The sequence below is a fragment of the Marmota monax genome, unplaced genomic scaffold, assembly GCF_021218885.2.
Source record: "Marmota monax isolate L192 unplaced genomic scaffold, Marmota_monax_Labrador192_F-V1.1 WCK01_AAM20220418_F8-fsc00005, whole genome shotgun sequence".
NCBI classification, from domain to species: domain Eukaryota; kingdom Metazoa; phylum Chordata; class Mammalia; order Rodentia; family Sciuridae; genus Marmota; species Marmota monax.
In genome coordinates, this window is record NW_026692254.1 from 14,744,919 (window position 1) to 14,763,223 (window position 18,305).

Below are 18,305 nucleotides of genomic sequence, written 5' to 3' on the forward strand. Positions count from 1 at the left end.
AAAGAGAATGGAAGATAGAGTTGTTCCTAAGAATCGCAGAGGTGCTGGAACCCCTGTAGATACCCAAATCTGCAGGTGATCAGGTCCCTTATGTAAAATGGAATAATATTTGCACATAATGTAACGCACATCCATCCTTATACTTGAATTATCTCTAGAGGGGCTGGGGCTGTAGCTCAGTGGCAGAGTGCTTGCCTAGCAGGTGCGAGGCACTGGGTTCAATTCTCAGCACCGCATATAAATAAATGAATAAAATAAAGGCCCATCAACATCTAAAAGGAAAAAAAGAGTATTTAAAAAATTATCTCTAGATTACTAAAAATATCTAATACAATGTAAGTGCTATGCAAATAGTTGTTCTACTGCATTGTTTAGGGAATAATGATATATATATAAAAAAGTCTGCATATGTTCAGTACAGACACCATGTTTTTTCCCATATACTTTTGATTGGCAGTTGGTAGAATCCATCCACACAGAGCCCATGGATATGGAACTCACAGATACCAAGGGCTGACAGTACCTACTGAAGTTTTTCAAAACGCATCTGAAAAGAATTCTAGAATAAGCACAATAAGAATTCTAAATAAGCACAATTGTCAAGTTGAAAAAAGATGAGTTCTCAGAAGTGACAGGATACTACTAGTCATGAAGTTGAAAAGGGGGAGGAGTAAATATAGAGAAAAAGATGATAGTATAGAGAAATGCAGAACAAAATCTAAAGCTGGTTTTCTCAAAGGACTAATGAAATCAGCAATTTTATGGAAAGACTGACCAACAAAAAAATAAGAGAGACATGGAGATGGGAGACAAGAGTAGGCTCAAGGGGGTGCACACAAGATTTCACAAGAAATATCTGGAACAAGAGAGGAGACCGAAATGTGCATTAGAGAACTGAAAATCATGAGGTCACCAGAGGAAACAGGGGTCCTTGGAGAAATGGCACACTGCACATCTAGGACAGAAAACGGGCAACCTTGGCCTGTAGCTCTTCATGTCAGAAATCAAAGAAGTCATCAAAGATGCCTGGGGTCATGCCAAAAGACAGAGGAACCAACCTGAAGGACCTATTCACCAAAGAGCAACAACAAATAAGCTAAACTCCAAGAGTTCATAATGATAGCCCTCACTGGTCACCTCCGACAGGTGCTAGTGAATAGACTCATTTTCAGAAGAATGAAAGGGAAGGAACCGAGTCTTAATCCTGATGTTCTCATACAAACTATAACTCAAGGACTGTAGTTGACGGACAGTGCTCTTCTTTAGAGATAGCTTTCTGCTAATAAGTGAAGAAGGAAAGACAGACTTAAAGTCTCACTCCTCTACAACCCCAAGTTAAAAAGTTTATCTGAGCAACAATGGGTGACCCATAAAACTATTCAGTGAAAAGCCAAAAATCCATTAGGAGTTTTAATGATCAAGCTGACAAATAAAATCACTGGCAAAATCTAAACATCAAAGAGAAACCTTCCACATTCCTTAACTCCTGAGGTGAGGCCATAGGAAGCACACACACCATGATTGAGTGTTCTTGCCAAAACATCTTCCTGAATCTAATCAAACCTCTGGATCTAAGAAAACCACAGGGAAGAGACGAATTTGCTAGGCCACACACAGGGATGCCATTGTTAAAGCCCAGACTGTGGGAAACTGCAAAGGATAATGTGGCTTTACCAACAATGAAATCTCACAGAAAAAGAGAGTGAGTGAGAAAGACAGAAATTAAGAGACTTCACTGTACTGACCCAATAAAATAAAAGGATGTTGATCCAACAAATCTGTTGGGGGAAAACAAAAGCAGTCATAAAAATGAAGTAAGAGAGAATCACAGATATTTGAAAATTGACTAGATAGTATTAATGAGACTTTTTAAATTTTTTTAAAGTATGTTAAGTGTATTATAATTTTTTAAAAAAGACTTTTGAGGCTATAAACTCTGTAATTGGGCTCCAAATCATCTGGAGAGAGGGAGAAGGGGAATATACGTAGATCAAGACTGGCCATGTGTGAAAATAGCTTAAGTTAGATGATGACTACAAAGAGGTCCATTAAATTATTCTCTTTAATTTGTAATGTGCTCAAACTTTTCCATAACATAAAATGTTTAAAAACTAAGATACAACATAATATTTCAAACTTCTGCAGAGGCTCAAGACTTATAGGAATTTTTTAAAATGTTGTTATGAGTCTAGGCCTAAGAAACTGTGGTTTCTGAGGTTTAAAAAAAAGCACGGAGTGGGGGATCGGGGTATTGTGGGGGTTGGATTCGTATTTGTCAATTCTTTGGAAGACAGGGCAACTGGAAGACAGGACAGGGTTGGAGAGAATATTTTGTACTCTTGAATTTTATATCAAGTTTATGATTTACATATTAAAATTAATAACATAATTAAAATATATCTTTTAAAATACTGATGTCACTATGAACTTCATGCTAAAAACATTGGAAAATCCAGATGAAATAGATGACTATCCAGAAAATTGTGTAGTCAAAATTAACTCAAGAAGAAATGAAAAATGTAAGTAAACCTGTGACCTTGAAAGAAAGAGAATCAACGGTCAAATTAACTACCCAGATAAAAGGACAATGCCTAAATGGTTTTATAGGCAAATGTTGAATGCAACTTCTTTGAAAAATACAGTACATACATTCATCCCTTGGTATTTGCAGGTAATTTGTTCTTCAACTACTTGGGGAAAAAAAAATCTATAGATACTCAAGTCACTTGTATAAATGACACAGTACTTGGCATAGAACCTACATACGTCCTTCCATGTAATTTAAATGATCTCTAGATGGCTTATAATATCCAATACAATGTAAATGATATATCAATTATTGTTATACTGTTTTTTTAGGGGATAATGACAAAAAGCCTGTACATGTTTAGGGTAAACACAATTTAAAAAAAAATTGCGGGGCGGGGCGGAGTACTGAGGATTGACAACTGAGCCACTTCCCTAGCCCTATTTTGTATTTTATTAGAGACAGGGTCTCACTGAATTGCTTAGCGCCTTGCTAAATTGCTGAGGCTGGCTTTAAACTCACAATCCTCCTCCCTCTGCCTCCCGAGCTGCTGGGATTACAGGTGTGCACCACTGTGTCCAGCCTAAAAAATTATTTTTGATCCTCAGTTGGTTGAATTCATGGATATGGAACTCAGGGATATGCTGGTACAACTTACTTATATTCTATAAACTTCATCTTGACTGAAAAAGCAAGCTGCAAAAAGACTGGCATGGTATGAAAATATTTACTCACAAATTTTAAATATGGAAATTGTTCTGAATGCAGCTGTCATTACCAAACCATGACACTAGCTTCTGCCCTCTTCACCCTTGTCCAATGAGCCAGCTTAGGGGTGTCCCCATCTCCCAGGTGAAGGGAGAGCACCCAAGCCCAGTTTCCCACAGGTCTAGTGCCTCCCACCCTCCATCATCAAGAACTTCACATCCCAAAGTCTCAAGTCGTCACTTATAAGCAGCAGCCACCACAGCTTGCATGTCACTGATGCCTTCTGAGAGGGGAGAGCCAGGCTGGACTCTTTGCTGAACTGAACCCACCTCTGTCTAGAAGACATGCTGGCACACCTCCCTGTGAGAGAGTGAAGCCTGGGGACTACACGCAACTTTATCTCACAGACTCAGGCCTTGTAGTTTGTTTCCTCCGTGAAGCCTGTTTCTTAACCCATGGGTGGTATTGTGGGATTCAACGCTCAATCTTGCCCAACAGGTGGCACCCAGAGAGGACCTACTTAGGAAGAAACAGTCTCATGTATTTATGGACATACACATACTTAGCATGGTATAAAATATGGTAACGATGTCACACTAACTTCCCAACAGTGGCCACCTCTGGAGCTGAAGAAGAGAAAGCAGGGAGAGATCCAAAGGGCTCTAGCTGTACATGTAAGACATTGATTTCTTGCCATAATTTTTTGAAAGAAAAATGACAAAACATTGGTTAAATCCGAGTGGTGACTACATGATCCCTCTTTCACTCACTTCTCATAGCTAGTCCACCAGCAAGTCCATGGTGTATTAAAGAGGGCCACTAACGGTGTGCTGTTCTTCCCATTAGAAGGTGGGACCTATTTCCTTCCCTGGGCTTTATCTGAACAGGACTTTGGATTTGTTTTGACCCCCAGGATGTGGCGGAAGTGGTGCTGTGCCAGTTCTGGGTCTAAGCATTCTGAAGGCCTAGATATTTGTGTTGCTGGACTCTGAAAATTCCACTGCAGGCTGTAAAGAAGCCCAGGCTAAACACTGGATGGTGAGAAAGCATGTGGAAGAGAGAGCAGTCAAGTGGAGGAAGACTGAGGAGCCAGACAGGTGGGGGAAGCCTGCCAGGTCTTAACCCAGAGGAACCTGGGAAATAAGAGTGCCATGTCAGGCTGGTAGGTTCTGGGGTGGTTTGTTACACAACACAAACACTTGGAGCTTTCTTTGGAAACATATTCCAGGTCCGTGTTCTTTTCCCCTTTCTACTTCCTGTCTTGGACTCTGCCTGGTGCCTTGTCGCCAGGGCTCAGGAAACAGCCTTTGGACTCCCTTATTAAGAATACACTGCTGCTCTGGTGCTTCCATAGCTATTGCAACAAAACCTGAGCCCATACCGTGAAGGCTCGCCTCTCTAGTCCTGCTCAATGCTCTTGTCACTCTGTCCAATCACATGGGCCAGTCTGCTATTTCTCAAACAGGCCAAGATCATTCCCACTTCTCAGCATTTACGTTTTCTGGTGTTTTGCCAGAAATGCCATTTCCTTTGATTTTTATGAGACCTGTCTTTCTCATTCTAATCGCTTGGTTCTGATTAAATGACTTCTCTCTATAGACTCCTTCCCAGTGCTCTGCTAGGTCTGGATGTGGTTCGTCCCCTAAGAGTTCATGTGTTGGAAACCTGGTTCTAGCATGGTGATGATGGGAGGTGGTGGGACTGTTAAGAGGTAGAAACTAGTAGGAGTTGATAAAATCTTTGGGGGTGCAAACCCAGAAGGGATTATTGTGGTTCTCTTGATCAGTTAGTTCTCTTGACTACAGTTAGTTCTTGAAAGAGAGGGTTGTTATAGAAGAGCAAGATTGGCTTCTTCATGCTCTCTGGCTTCCTGTCTTGCAATGTGATCTTCCGTTTTTTCATGCACTCATGCCACTGTGAAGCCATTCACTGTGAGGCCTCATCAGAGCCAAACAGAAGCTGGTGTCATGCTCTTGAGTCTTTAAAATTGTGAGCTAATTAAATCTCTTTTCTTCATAAAGTATAAGCCTTGGTTATTTTGTTACAGTAATAGAAAACTGTCTAACACATGCCCTAAGCACATATCTCTCCATTAGTGCACCCTGGTTAATTTTCTTTATGTCCCTTTCTGCTCCTAAAGGTGGAGCAAGTTTATTTATTGTTTTTTCCCTGGAAGACAAGCACTATAAGAATATTTTCCTGGTTTCCTAGGTTCTCCATAGAAAGCTCTGACATAATGTTAAGTGAATGAATGTGTACCTGAAGGCTGGGCATATCCTTCTTTGTTGTTTTCAGTATATTCAAAAAACATTCTTCTTCTACCTTCCCATGACTTCTTCCTTTTGGTTAATCCAGAGATATTATCACTTGCCCAGGAATCTCAGATTCAATGTCAACATTTCATCCAATGCTACAGTTTTAATGTGGTTTACCACCACCAAAATTCATATTGAAGCAACACCTTGAGACCTAGAAGGAGATGAGCCAGGGTTGCCCTTGTGAAGGGATGAATTCTGGTCTTGAGGACTGGGTTGGGACTCACAGGAGCAGATTAGCTCCTGAGAGAGTGGGCTGTTCTAACAGAGCCCATTATCTCTTCCACATGCAGGTGCTCCTACTACATGAGGCCATCCAGCACAAGGTCCTCATTCGAGCCAAGCAGACACCAGGATATTTGAACTTTACAGCCACCAGAATGATAAAACAAACAAACCTCTTTTCTTTATTAATGATCCAGTGCCAAGTATTCTGTCATAGCAACACAAAACAGACTAAAACAGCCAATAACAATGAAAAATGACCTCATGGGCTTTTTTTTTAGCATGATCCTGCTCAATGCTACCCACATCAAGCAGCACTCTCTGGTTTTCCTCCTGTTCTTTGCTGTCTTTTTTTTTCTCTGCTACAATTAGAAGCACATGAAAGCAGAGGCCACATTCCTATGGTGTTCTCAGCATCTAGAGCACTGTCTACTGCAAATTGATATGTAATCATTGAAATAATAGTGCTGACTTAATAAAGAGAAACAAAAATCCAGGCCTCAGATGATGCAAATAATTTATAAAAGCCAAAAACAAAACAAACAACAACAAACTTAAAAAACAAGTACCAATGAAGAACTATCCTTTGCCAGCATTTTCATGGACTTAGCAAGACAGGAACCTGCTCTCCATGTAATTTACAGTCTTTTCCTACAAAATAAACTGTTTGCAAATTTCCCTCATACTGTTTTGAATCATATAAGTATTGGTTTGTCTGGAATTCATTGTAAAAATGTTGACTTTAACAAACATGTTTAACATTCGAAAAATGAACAGAAATAAAAATTAGCTAAGATGATAGGATTCGCATTAATATAAAATAAAATCCAATTAGGATTCCCTGGGAAACTCAAGAACATTCTGTACACATAACACAGGAGTAGAATGCAATGAAAAGAAGCAACTAAGTGCAGGAGAAAGCCTTTAGAAAATAAAAACAAATACCAAAATGAATGTTCCACAGAGATGCTGGAAGATAAAGCCAAGGAAATCTTTCCAACTTTAAGAACGAGAACAAGAGTTGGAAAATCTGAAAGAAAAGATAATATATATCTTAACTAGTAGGAATTCCATAAAAAAACAAGCAAAACTAAACAAAAAAAAGAGAGAAAAAGCAGAGGGGAAAATATTATTAAAAAAAAAATACAAAGGAATCTCCGGGCCTGGAAGGAATATGTGTCTGATCTACCCAGAGCCAAGCAGCATGAGTGAAAAAAGACCCTTGCTCAGGTTGTTGGTTACGAAATCCCAGAAGACCAAGCCTGCTGGGAAGATCCTAAAAGCTCCCAGAGAGGAAAAGACAGGTTGCCCACAGAACCATGACCGTCAGACCACCTTGGAGGACAAGAGAGCGGGCTTCTTCAAATTCTGAGGACTGGAGTTGTCCAACCAAGAGAGCCCGGTGGAGGGCAAGATGAAGATGACCTCGGGTGGCAGTCTCTCGCCTGTGCCTCCCACAGCCCTTTTCTAGGAGTTCTCCCACTGAGACTTCCCAGTTAGACAAGGTTGTCGGGAAGCAACAGCTCCTGGTGGGAGGGGGAAGGTGGATAGAGGTTGAAGGGATGAAGGGAAAGATGCTCACTCTGGAGAATGGTCCTGAGTCTTTCCAGGCAGAGGCATGAAGATGGGAACAAATCATTTAGTTATGAAGACTCATCTCATAGAGAAAGGTCAACACCCATATAACAAAGCGTGCAGAGAGCTTGGAGTAGGAATGTGAAGGAAATATTCATCCAACATGGCAGGAGGGCAGCAGACCCTGCCCCAGTGGGTCAGCCAGAGAGTGCAGGCACGTTCTCTACATGGAGAAGCGATAGTTACCTAAAGAACTAAATCTAGCAACAGCACATAAAGACACTGACACGGGGACAGGGCCCTGCTAGTCTTCTTATGTTATAATTTTTGTTTTGTACTGACTTGTTGAACCAGGGGTGAGTAGCATTTTGAAAAATGTTAACATGCTTACTCTGTTACATCCTGGGGCTTATGCAGTAATATGCAACCCTTACAATAATAGGCAACATTGAGAAAGACTCTCAAGTGACTTTACTAGGGGATGGGTAAAAATCAACCTAGTTGTTTTCACACTCAACTAACGTGGTACACACAGAGAGAGCTCCGACATACCAATCATGAAAAAGTTGCACAACGAACATGTTGGACTGAATTTCACCTACGGAAAATCAAGAACACATACCAAAAGAATGATCCTGTGTGTGTGTGTGTGTCTGTGTGATAGCGCATGTGCAGGAGCACCCTGGTCTCACTGGTATCATTTCAATCTACAAGAGAATGTGTGGAATTTCATACAAATAACTTTTTCCCTTAACCTTCAGGGAGGAGTCAGGACTAGGGAGAATGCTCCTGCCCTATGCTAAGCAAAGGCTCTTTGTTCACCTTTTATTTTTGAGCCCAGAGGTGCTGGGGGTGTTGGCACAGAGACAGGCCACTGCCCTTGGGAGCTGTTTAGACCTGGCAGCTGGGACAGGGGCAGGAAAGCCTCTGGCCTCTGCCCTGGCCTCTTCCCACCCAGCACCACCAGCCCCTGAGTCCTCCATCTCTTAACCTCCACAGGTGTGGGCTACCTGTGACCACCCACTTGTCTCAGAGTGCTCTCACCACTGTCTCAAGTCCAAAATGAGCTACTAACAGAAACTTTAGTGTCATTATTGCCACTTTGTATTCAGATTCCAGCCTGAAATTTACATGATCACATGGTTCTATTTTTAAAATAATAGACTATTTTTGAATGCCTTTAAATATCTCTAAGTCTCTAAAAAGTTCATAGTGCCACAGAAATTAAGCTATTTTTTTCCCTTGATTCTTGTGAGACAGACACCCCGACAGGTGATTTTTTAAGACAACACTTGGCAACAAGCCCTTGGGTGCTGGATGACAGGTGGGGCTGGAAAGAAAAGTTGCTGGGCACAACCTGAGCCAGGATCAGTAAACTCAACTGCAATCCTGAAAAATCCCTTACAGCTGAAAATACAATTCTGACTAATGTGTGTGGTTCCTTCTAGCACATCAAGGTTATGAGCTCAGGAAGATTTTTCTTGCACGTTTCTGGGTGTTCTCTTTGGTTTTGTTTCTTTTCTTCTCTGGACAAATGTCATGAAGAAACAGCAAGATGGCTAAGTGGAATCAGGACAAACTGAAGACAAGGGTGGCCTGGATGGTGAAGAGACCAAGAATTGGGACTTCCAAGAAACACAGATATAACCTCAGGGGTTATATCCTGATGGTCCCCTTGTAAATTGAAAATGCCCTAAGTTAAAAACGCATTTAACACACCCTACCTCCCAGACATCACAGCTTAACAAGGAGCTCACTATCGAGCTCCCCCTGGGACAGCATGCCCAGCATCGCACGACAGCACAGGGCCACAAACCTTTGCTTGGGAAAAAAGATGGTAATTCTGAAATATGGGTTGAACTGGATGCATACCATTTTCACACCACCATAAAGTAGAAAAATCACAAGTAAAAGACCATTGCGAAGGGGAACAGTCTGTCTTGGTAGCTCCCTATAGTCATTCATCAGGAGTCCCCAAAATGTATGTGAAATTCATACACTAGAGTTTAGATTTAAATGTTATGGGTAGGGAGTCTCCATTCCCAGAGAACTGAAGAATTCATAACACTTCCTAATAATGGCTCCTTTGAGGTCTGACTCATGTGGACTAGGAATCCAGACTGATGGGTGACAATCCTGTCCCTGTGCACAGGGATCTGGGGATGTCCTTGTAGGCATCTCCCTGCTCACAGGCCATTGACTTCTTCTTTGGGACCCAGAAAGAGAACTGGAAAGAAAATCTTTTCTGGATGCCGAATGCATACTGCGTAGGCCTGGGCCATCAGGCAGGGCTGCCTGGCCAACTCATGTAAAAGGAGGCAGGCAGGGGTGGGGGCTGAGGCTTGAGGCTTCTGGCCCCTGGGAGAGGGATGAGAGGGTGAGGGTGCACCCTGGAGCCCACCCACAGCACAGTGGAGGAAGGGGAGATGGAAGGCAGCTCTTCCTCTGGTCCCAGGCAGCCATGGCCTAAAGATTCGTTGGAGTGATAGCCAAGTGGAAGGTGTTAAGTTGTAAGAGTTGTTAGCTATGAAAGGCAAGGAGATGAACTGGCCTAAAACTGAACCCTCAGCAAGAGCAAGGCATCTGCTTTTAGTTATGCCAAGAAAGGGGTAAAGAGGTTCTGATCAACCTCATCAAGTGGCACTGAGTCCAGTGAGATCAGGGCACAGACCTACAGCATCAACTTCCTAATAGAAAGGCTGGCATCGTTTGACAGGCAGCCAGCTGCCCATTGCTAAAAGTAAGTAAATGATGAAGCCGAGATCTAAGCCTCAATTAAAGTTCATATTAAAAGCCGCATCAAGCCCAGAGCTGGTGTAGCTGGGCTCTGCTTTGTGGCATGAAGCGCAGCTGTGCTAACTGCCACCTGCATGGATGGATGCTCATAGCCATTGCTCCTACCAGCCGGGCCACCACTCAGTCCTCTTTTCTTCATCTCGCTCAGTAAGGGCTTTGTTACTGGATGCTGGCTGCCCTCCCTGGAGAGGCCCAGGGTGCTCCTGCCACCAGGTTGGAGAAGGGTGCCCCATTGACCATGGTCAAAGCCCCTTCCAACCACTCTTCCATGGCCCAGCAGGTATAAGCAGGACACCAACAAGAGGGACATTTAAACATGTGGGCTGTCTCGTCAGCGTAGATCTGTCCCTTGGCCCATAAAGAAGGCAAGCTACGACCCTATGGGCACTTCCTAGTTCAGAGGCAAGAAGAGCCTCTACTTAAGCAAACCACTTGGCACTTAGATTAAAAAGTTAGATTTTTTAATACAGATCTGAAAAATGCCAAAGCGGGTGGGGGGGAAGGATATTGCAAGTAGCAATGTAACAACCTGGGATTTGAAGACCCTCTGGAATGTTCCTCCTCCTCCTCTGGTCCATGCTGGGTCCGGCAGCGCGCAGTGCTCTGAGAGGCAGGCAGCTGTGTCAGGGCTTTCAGAGAAGAAGCTAGGACCACTCGCAGAGAGGTGGGGTGTGGAGTGCCTCCAGGATGGGGTCCGCCCAAGCACCCCCACCTTCCACCATCCAGGAAAGTCTCGGCTGAAATTATCTGGAAGTTTCCTCACTTCTCTACTTTCCTGGGTGCCCCACCTCGGCTGGCAGAACAGGTTTTTCCACTCTGGCTGGTGTCAGATAGAGGAGGGACATGCTCAAGAATGTCTAATGACATGTTTGTCAAAGCAGTTGGTCAGCAGCCCTGTCCAGTAAGGAACTTGCTGACCTCTCTTCTGCGGCCTGGCCCACTGGGAACCCATCAGAGCTTTCGAACATTCCTCTTGCACTAAGTGGGAGCTCATTGCTGATGGTGCTCATGAGATTAAGGCTGTGGCCTGCTTCGCTGAGACACGGTCGTGCTGTGTAGACATGGTAGGTCACACAGTGGACACACTCACACATCCATGGGCTTTTTTTCCTCACTGTGTTGCTGAGGCTGGCCTTGAACCCCTGGGCTCAAGCGATCCTCCTGCCTTTACTTACCCTATGGGGAAGCTGGGACAACAGCCACGTGCCACCGCACCCAGCTTCATTCATGGGCTTTGAAAGAGTGAACCACTCCACAAACACAGGAGGTGAGGTTATCCAAGCCAAAACAGGTGCGTGTGAAATACAAAATGCTATTACTAACAAGCTCAAAAGTAAAGCAGGTTTTTAATTAAAAGTTTGGTCTTTTTCTAAATTATTCTTGCAAATGTAAGAACTTTTGTCATTTTCAAACATATCATCTTCTAAGGATTTTTAAAAGCTGAGAGATCTGCCCCTTCATAATTTGAGTATCAGTTGTCTTCCTGCTGGCAGCCATGTTTTCTTAACCAGGATTGGGAATTAGGTCTGGAACAGTCTTCCCTGAGAAGAGATGGGTGGATCTCGGTAGGCAAAGTGGGGCTGAGAAGCAGAGGTCCTCCTGATCCAGGAGATCCACAGAGAGGGTTAGAAGGAACAATCCACCTCTGGGGACCACACTGAGAAAGTGGATCCTGCAGAGGACTTGACTGTAGGTGTATTGAGTCAAACATTCCCCCATTTATTCAAAAAAGACATTAAGGGGAAAGAGGCCCATGAAACAATTTGACCTTGGATGTGAACCCACAAGGCATGCTGGTTAGGTTCTAATGACAAAGCCATTGACTCTTACAAAAAATAGCAATTGAAAAATAACCGGCAATATCAGTCTTATGATTACAAAAGTAATGTAACAACAACAGATGATGCATGTTCATTTTAGGAAACAGAAAGACTACAAAGCACACTGACCCCACCCTTTGAGCGTCACTTGCACCTGTGCAGGTGTTGATATAGATGGTTCCTGACTAATATGGTTCCACTTACGATTTTTTTTTTAAACTTTACCATGGTATGAAAGTGTACCCACACAACCATCTTGTTTTATAATTTCAGTATAATATTCAACAGATTACATGAGATAGTCAATACTTTATTATAAATAGGCTTTGTGTTACACGATCTTGCTCAACTGTAGGTTATCATTAGTGTTCCAAGCACATTCAAGGTCGGCTAGGCTAAGCTATGGTGTTGGATAGGTGAAGTGCATTAAATGCATCTTCAACTTACCATGGCTTTATTGGGACATAACCCCATCAAAATTTTTTTTATTTATATATGACAGCGGAATGCATGACAATTCTTATTACACATATAGAGCACAGTTTTTCATATCTCTGGTAGTATACAAAGTATATTCACACCAATCCGTGTCTTCATACAGGTACTCTGGATAATAATGATCATCACATTCAACCATCATTAATTACCCCATGCCCCCTCCCTTCCCCTCCCACCCCTCTGCCCTATCTAGAGTTTGTCTATTCCTCCCATGCTCCCTCTCCCTATCCCACTATGCATCAGCCTCCTTATAGCCCATCATAATTTAAGGAGCATTTGGTATTTATACTCTGTAAAAATGAAATCCAACATGTGATGTATTAAAATTGGAATCTACAATGGGGGTGTCATAGGGTTCAGTCTCTGAAATTAATAAATTTCTGCTTGTTAGTTAGCTCCAGGGCTAGGGCTCCCAGGCTCAGTCCTGTTGTTACCACCTTTAAAATGTGAGGATGGAGTATGAGCATAAATCTTTATAAGCTTCCTTAAGGGGATTCAGTTACTATCATAATTCTTTAATATACAATTTCCTTAATGCTGAGCCACTGGAAAGAATTTTCTGATGTATTGCAGGCCACTTTCTTCTCTTTTTCTTTGATTTTATGGTTTGTGTGTTAGGTCCCTGATAAACACCTCCCTCACCCACAAGGGTTTCAGGGATGCCACTTCTCTGCCCTGTTTCCTACCCCAAGCAGCTAGCACAGTACCCAGTCCCATCATGTACCCTGTGTGTGCTCTTAGATTTATTCCCCACAGGAATGATGGGGAGACCTGAGATTCCATGGTAGAAAATGGCTTGTGAGGGCAGAAAAGTCTTCAGAACCTGCTATGGGATCACAGCTGTCAGGGAGAGGAGACGAACCAAGGAACAGTAGAAAACTCAGACACAGATCTTTAAGGGAAAGAAATGAAGGACTGGGGATAATCAGTGCTTTCACCTCTAGGTTCACATTAAACATTTTCTGGTTATCTGTTCTACCCCAAGTCTGGAAGGTGGGTTTGGTTCCAGTTTTGTCCAGGGCCCATCATACCCAGGTCCCTGGGACATGTAAGAATCAAAGGAAGATCCCTGGGGACTTAGAGAGCATCATCTTAGTCTTGGTACTCATGAGCCTCAGTGAGAGGAGCCAGTTAGAAAGGTAGATCTCCATGCCCAGACTTACTCAATGAGACTTCACATTTTACAAGATCCCCAGGGGACATATGTGTACTTTAATATCCCAGAAATCTTGTTCTATTGTATTCAAACCATTTAGACTAGTTGATTCTCAACTTTGGCTGCATTAAAATTATGGAGGAACTTTTTTAAAATGCCCAGACCACCAAGATACTGTTCCAGTGGGTCTGGATGGGGTCTGGGAATCGGCAGTCACAACACAGTGACTCTGTGGGCCAGGGTTGCCTTTAGATCACCAGATCTTGACCAGGAAGGGGATGGGGCAAAGGCCTCTGCAGATGATACAATCACCTACCCAACAAGCCCCCAATGGTCCCAGCATCCCTGCCCCGACTCTCATCTCTCAGGACAGCTAAGAGAAGCAGCAGGTGGGAAAGTAAAGCGGCAAGTGTTCTGGAAAGACAGAGGTTCTGCTCCAAAATCAGGGATAGCATTCTATCGTCCATGTCGCCTTATCTCACTCTAAGAAAGCAAGATACAAATCAAACACTCTGGCAACATTTGTGCTGGGAAATGTCAAAGAGCAAATACTTCTCCCATTTCATAATTTGACTTATGTGCAAAGAAACCTTCTAGAAACTTCACCCTTATTAGCTTCTAAACATTTGAGATGGAGAAAAATTACTTACACTGAACAAAACATTTGCTGGACCAGTGCCCATTTATTAATACAGTTACAAACACATAGGACCTTTTGAACCCAATGTGTTTAAACCCAACATGTGGGCCTCTCAAATCCAGCTTGTGGGCCTCTCAAATCCAGCATGATGGCCTCTCACACCCAACATGGGGGCCTCTCAAATCCAGCATGATGGCCTCCCACACCCAACATGGGGGCCTCTCAAGTCCAGCATGAGGGCTTCTCAAACCCAACATGGGGGCTTCTCACACCCAACATGGGGGCCTCTCAAGTCCAGCATGAGGGCTTCTCAAACCCAACATGGGGGCTTCTCAAATCCAGCATGAGGCCCTCTCAAACCCAACATGAGGGCCTCTCAAATCCAATATGGGGGCCTCTCAAATCCAACATGTGGTCCCTACCAAACCTCGAAGGACAGACTATTAGAATGAAAGTTCTAGAAGCCAGGCCAGGTTCAGATGTCAGTTTTATGATTTATGAGTTGTTGACCATGAACAAATTTCTAGACCTCTCTTACCCTCAAGTTAATCAGCTATAAAACAGAGATAAAAGTACCATATTCACAGGTTGCTCTGAGGATTAAATGAGATTATTTGGTAAAGCATTGAACCCAGAACCTGGCATGTACTAAGATATTAACACATATTTATTGTTAACAATGTCAATGATACTGTGTTGGTGTTAAAAATTGTACAACTTGGGGAAGGGAGGGGGCATGAGGGTAGGAAAGATGGTGGAATGAGATGGACATCATTACCCTAAGCACATGTATGAAGATACGAATGGTGTGACTCTACTTTGTGTACAACCAGAGATATAAAAAATTGTGCTCTATATGTGTAAAATTAATCATAATGCATTCTGCTGCCACACATAATGAATTAGAATTAAGAAAATGGCAAAATTTTAGTGGAAAATCTTTAAAATGTTAATGCCCAATAATCTGACTTTCATAAATCTATTTTATGGAAATAACCTGAAACTCATGTATAAAAAAGATAGAATGGGATGCTTTTGCAAAGTGTGAACAATTAGAAGCAACTCCAATGTCTAATATAAGAATAAGGATTAGGTCAATAATTTTATGTCTCATATAAAATGATATTTCATTTAATCACATGAGCTAGGTGGTAACTTGGGTAAACGTCAATAATAAAAAGATTAGGAGGAGAAAGTAGCATACATTATATGCACTTTATAAGTACCACAAAGTTAAAACAATGTCTCTTAATGACAGAGAAGCAGACGAGACGAGAATATGCCCATATGTTAACTGTTCTTGAATGTGGCACAGTAGGACTCTGGGTAATTTTTTCTTTGCTTTTTTCAATTTTTCTTTAATGCAAACACATTATTTTATAATGCAAAAACAAACCCCCATTTTTAAAAGTCCTCTAACAAACATAAAATAATACCCTAATAGTTAAGCCCACAATAAATTTTATTCATGGCCCTTCAATTTTTAGAATTTAAGTAAAAATCCCAAGATATATTTTATGATGAAGAAGCACCAACTAATTGTCATTTTCTTTCCTTTGGTTGAAAACCCCTTGTCCTTATACAGCCTGAACTCCGTACAGGACAAGCATGGCAGCTCACACCCAGGCCAGCATGGCTAGTTCCACTCTTACCATTATGGGTCTCCATGGCGCGTTCTGGACACACGGTTGATCCCTCCGGCCCCACACACCAGTACATGCTGGGTGGTCCCCGCGACATGCCAGCCATCAACCCTCAAGGCAGCCAATCTCCAAAGGCAGGTCCTGTTGTTGTCACCGCCACCGCAGTTGCCCAGGTGGGTTAAGGCATGGACACACAATCATGGTTGAGCAGAGTTTTTTCTCCTTCTGGTGGTGAAAAACATCATAAAATAAGGGATTTTGTAACTCAAGTTCTTTCTTACACCCCCTGCAAATAATTTCTATTTGTATTGGTCCACTGGTATTTCCTTTCCTTTGCAATATTCTTCTTCACAGTCTATCTGGCCAAACCCTTCAGGTTAGAACTGCGAAAGGACGGAGCTCCCCATATCCCACTTCAGCACTGGGTTTAGATCTTGTCTCCCCAAGAAGAAACCCTAAGCAATCTCAAAGCATTTGCTGGTAAAGGGCTCAGTCATCATTCAATTAACACATATCTCCTGTCTCTTGTCAGGTAGCCAGGCCCTGTGCAGGGCCCAGTGACATCAATACGGCTCAGTGAAGCTTCTGCCCTCAGGGTCTCCTGCTCCAGTTGGTATGGGCAGATACGTGTACAGATGGACACAATACAAGTCCCCACCCTTGCCCAGGATAGATTCTTCTGGAAGTCAAGAGGTAGGCATGTAATCCCAAAAGGGCAGTCGGGCAACAATCCCAGAAAGAAGGGGTCTGGAAAGAATTGTTGCTGGTTATGAAGTCAAGTTGGGTTGAGTTTTGGAGGCTAACAGAAATAATCCCCATAAATGTGCTTCTCTCCCAATAGACATGTGGCAATGCCTGGAGACATTTTTTTTTTTTTTTTTTTGGTTGTCATAGGAGGAGAGCGGTGCTGACAGGCATGCACTGGGTAGAGGTCCAGGATACTACTAACCCTCCTACAAGGTACAGGACAGCCTCCTGTAACAGAGAATTATCTGGACCCAAATGGTTCCACAGTGGAAAACCTCAGTTAGATGAAGACCAAACTCTTAAAACAAACTGTGACAAACTCCTGAGGCCACGTGCTGCTCTTCCATGCTGGGCTCCCACCAAGTTTGGAAGTCCCCTCAACATGAATGCCCATTCTGCTCTGCTGGTTAAGTGACCAGAAATGTCTGAGGGCACAACTCAGGCCTGGTACAGGAATAACTGCATGACAGGACCATATTACTATATCCAGTAGGTGTTCCAATCCATGTTCCTATAGTCTATTGTATACATAAAGTACAAAGTCATTGACGCTGAGACAGACAAGTTCAAAATGGGGAGCGATGGCGCAACCAAAAAAATTGGTAAAAAATTAGAGTCATGTAAATAATGCCTAATACTCTATGTAAAAGCACAGTATGGCTGTCCAAGGTGTGGACTCCCTGTCTCATGTTATCAGTGTGATCTCCAGCTGAAACTGACACTTCTCAGTTTTCTTATCTGTTAAAAATAGACATGCACCCTGATTCCCCCACTACCTCTCAGGTTGCTGACAATTTAATAGGGCAAAATTTCTACATTCACGTTCTACAACAGGGCTGGTGTGGTCTTTATCTGCAATGTCAACATGAGGGCTTGGGTAGCCAGCAGGGCTGAATAAGCTCAGGGTGTCAACACTAGAGGGAAGAGGCTCTGTCTCCCCAGAAAGCAGGTTTTGGGAGGTGCTCTGTACCATGTGGGCACCAAGCAAGCTACAGAGGAGGGCTGTAAGAGCGCCTGGAATTTCTGTCTAAAAGCCTGGGAGTCAGGCACCTGGCCCAAGTGGGCTGAACTCTTCAAGGCAGGAGAAGGTGGGAGCAGGAGGCTCTGACCAGGTGGTCTTGCTTCTTATGAACCTTGCTGAAGCAAAAAAAGGAATGGTTTAGAGAAACACATGTTCTTGAACTTGGGGAGCCTGAAAAAAATCCAAGGAGACAAAGACAAATGACAGAGTTGGATAAAATTCAGGACATGATTACTCTTATAAATTGTGAAACCCATTTTGAAAAATCAACTTGAAAACAGGAATAGGGAAAACCAGCAAGACAGAATCTGTTATAAAATAAAGGCTCCAAATCACACGTTGATTTTCAAAATCAGAGAAGCACAGTTGCCATCTGCTTCCAAACACCTCTCTGAAACAGCTACCAAACATACGTAACAACATCTCAAAGATCCCAAAAGTAGATGTTCCTTCTCAAAACAGAAGTCTTATCATGTAGTGTTTACTCCCCCTAAAAAAAAAATCTTAAAAATATTCTACTCTAACCTTCACACAGAACATTTGGTTCCCCTTTCAGTTTCTTTTTTCAAATCACTGTACTAGTGGAGAACTTTGTCACTGGAGCAGTTTTTATAATTATAATTAGTATGTTGGC

The 18,305-nt window shown here is 42.7% G+C and overlaps 1 protein-coding gene across 2 annotated transcripts in view; it reads right to left on the bottom strand.

Moving 5' to 3' along the window:
* Lrrk1 (leucine rich repeat kinase 1) overlaps positions 1-18,305 on the bottom strand; it is a 162,207-nt gene that overhangs the window by 141,221 nt on the left and 2,681 nt on the right. Inside the window, exon 2 of one of the 2 annotated variants that reach the window (XM_046435941.2) lies at positions 15,913-16,128. In XM_046435941.2, the coding sequence (XP_046291897.1) occupies positions 15,913-16,009 (97 nt within the window). In that variant the 5' untranslated portion in view covers positions 16,010-16,128. Of the gene's footprint in view, positions 1-10,675; positions 11,308-15,912; positions 16,129-18,305 lie in introns of those variants that run through there. The other variant, XM_046435951.2, reaches the window with a different exon arrangement.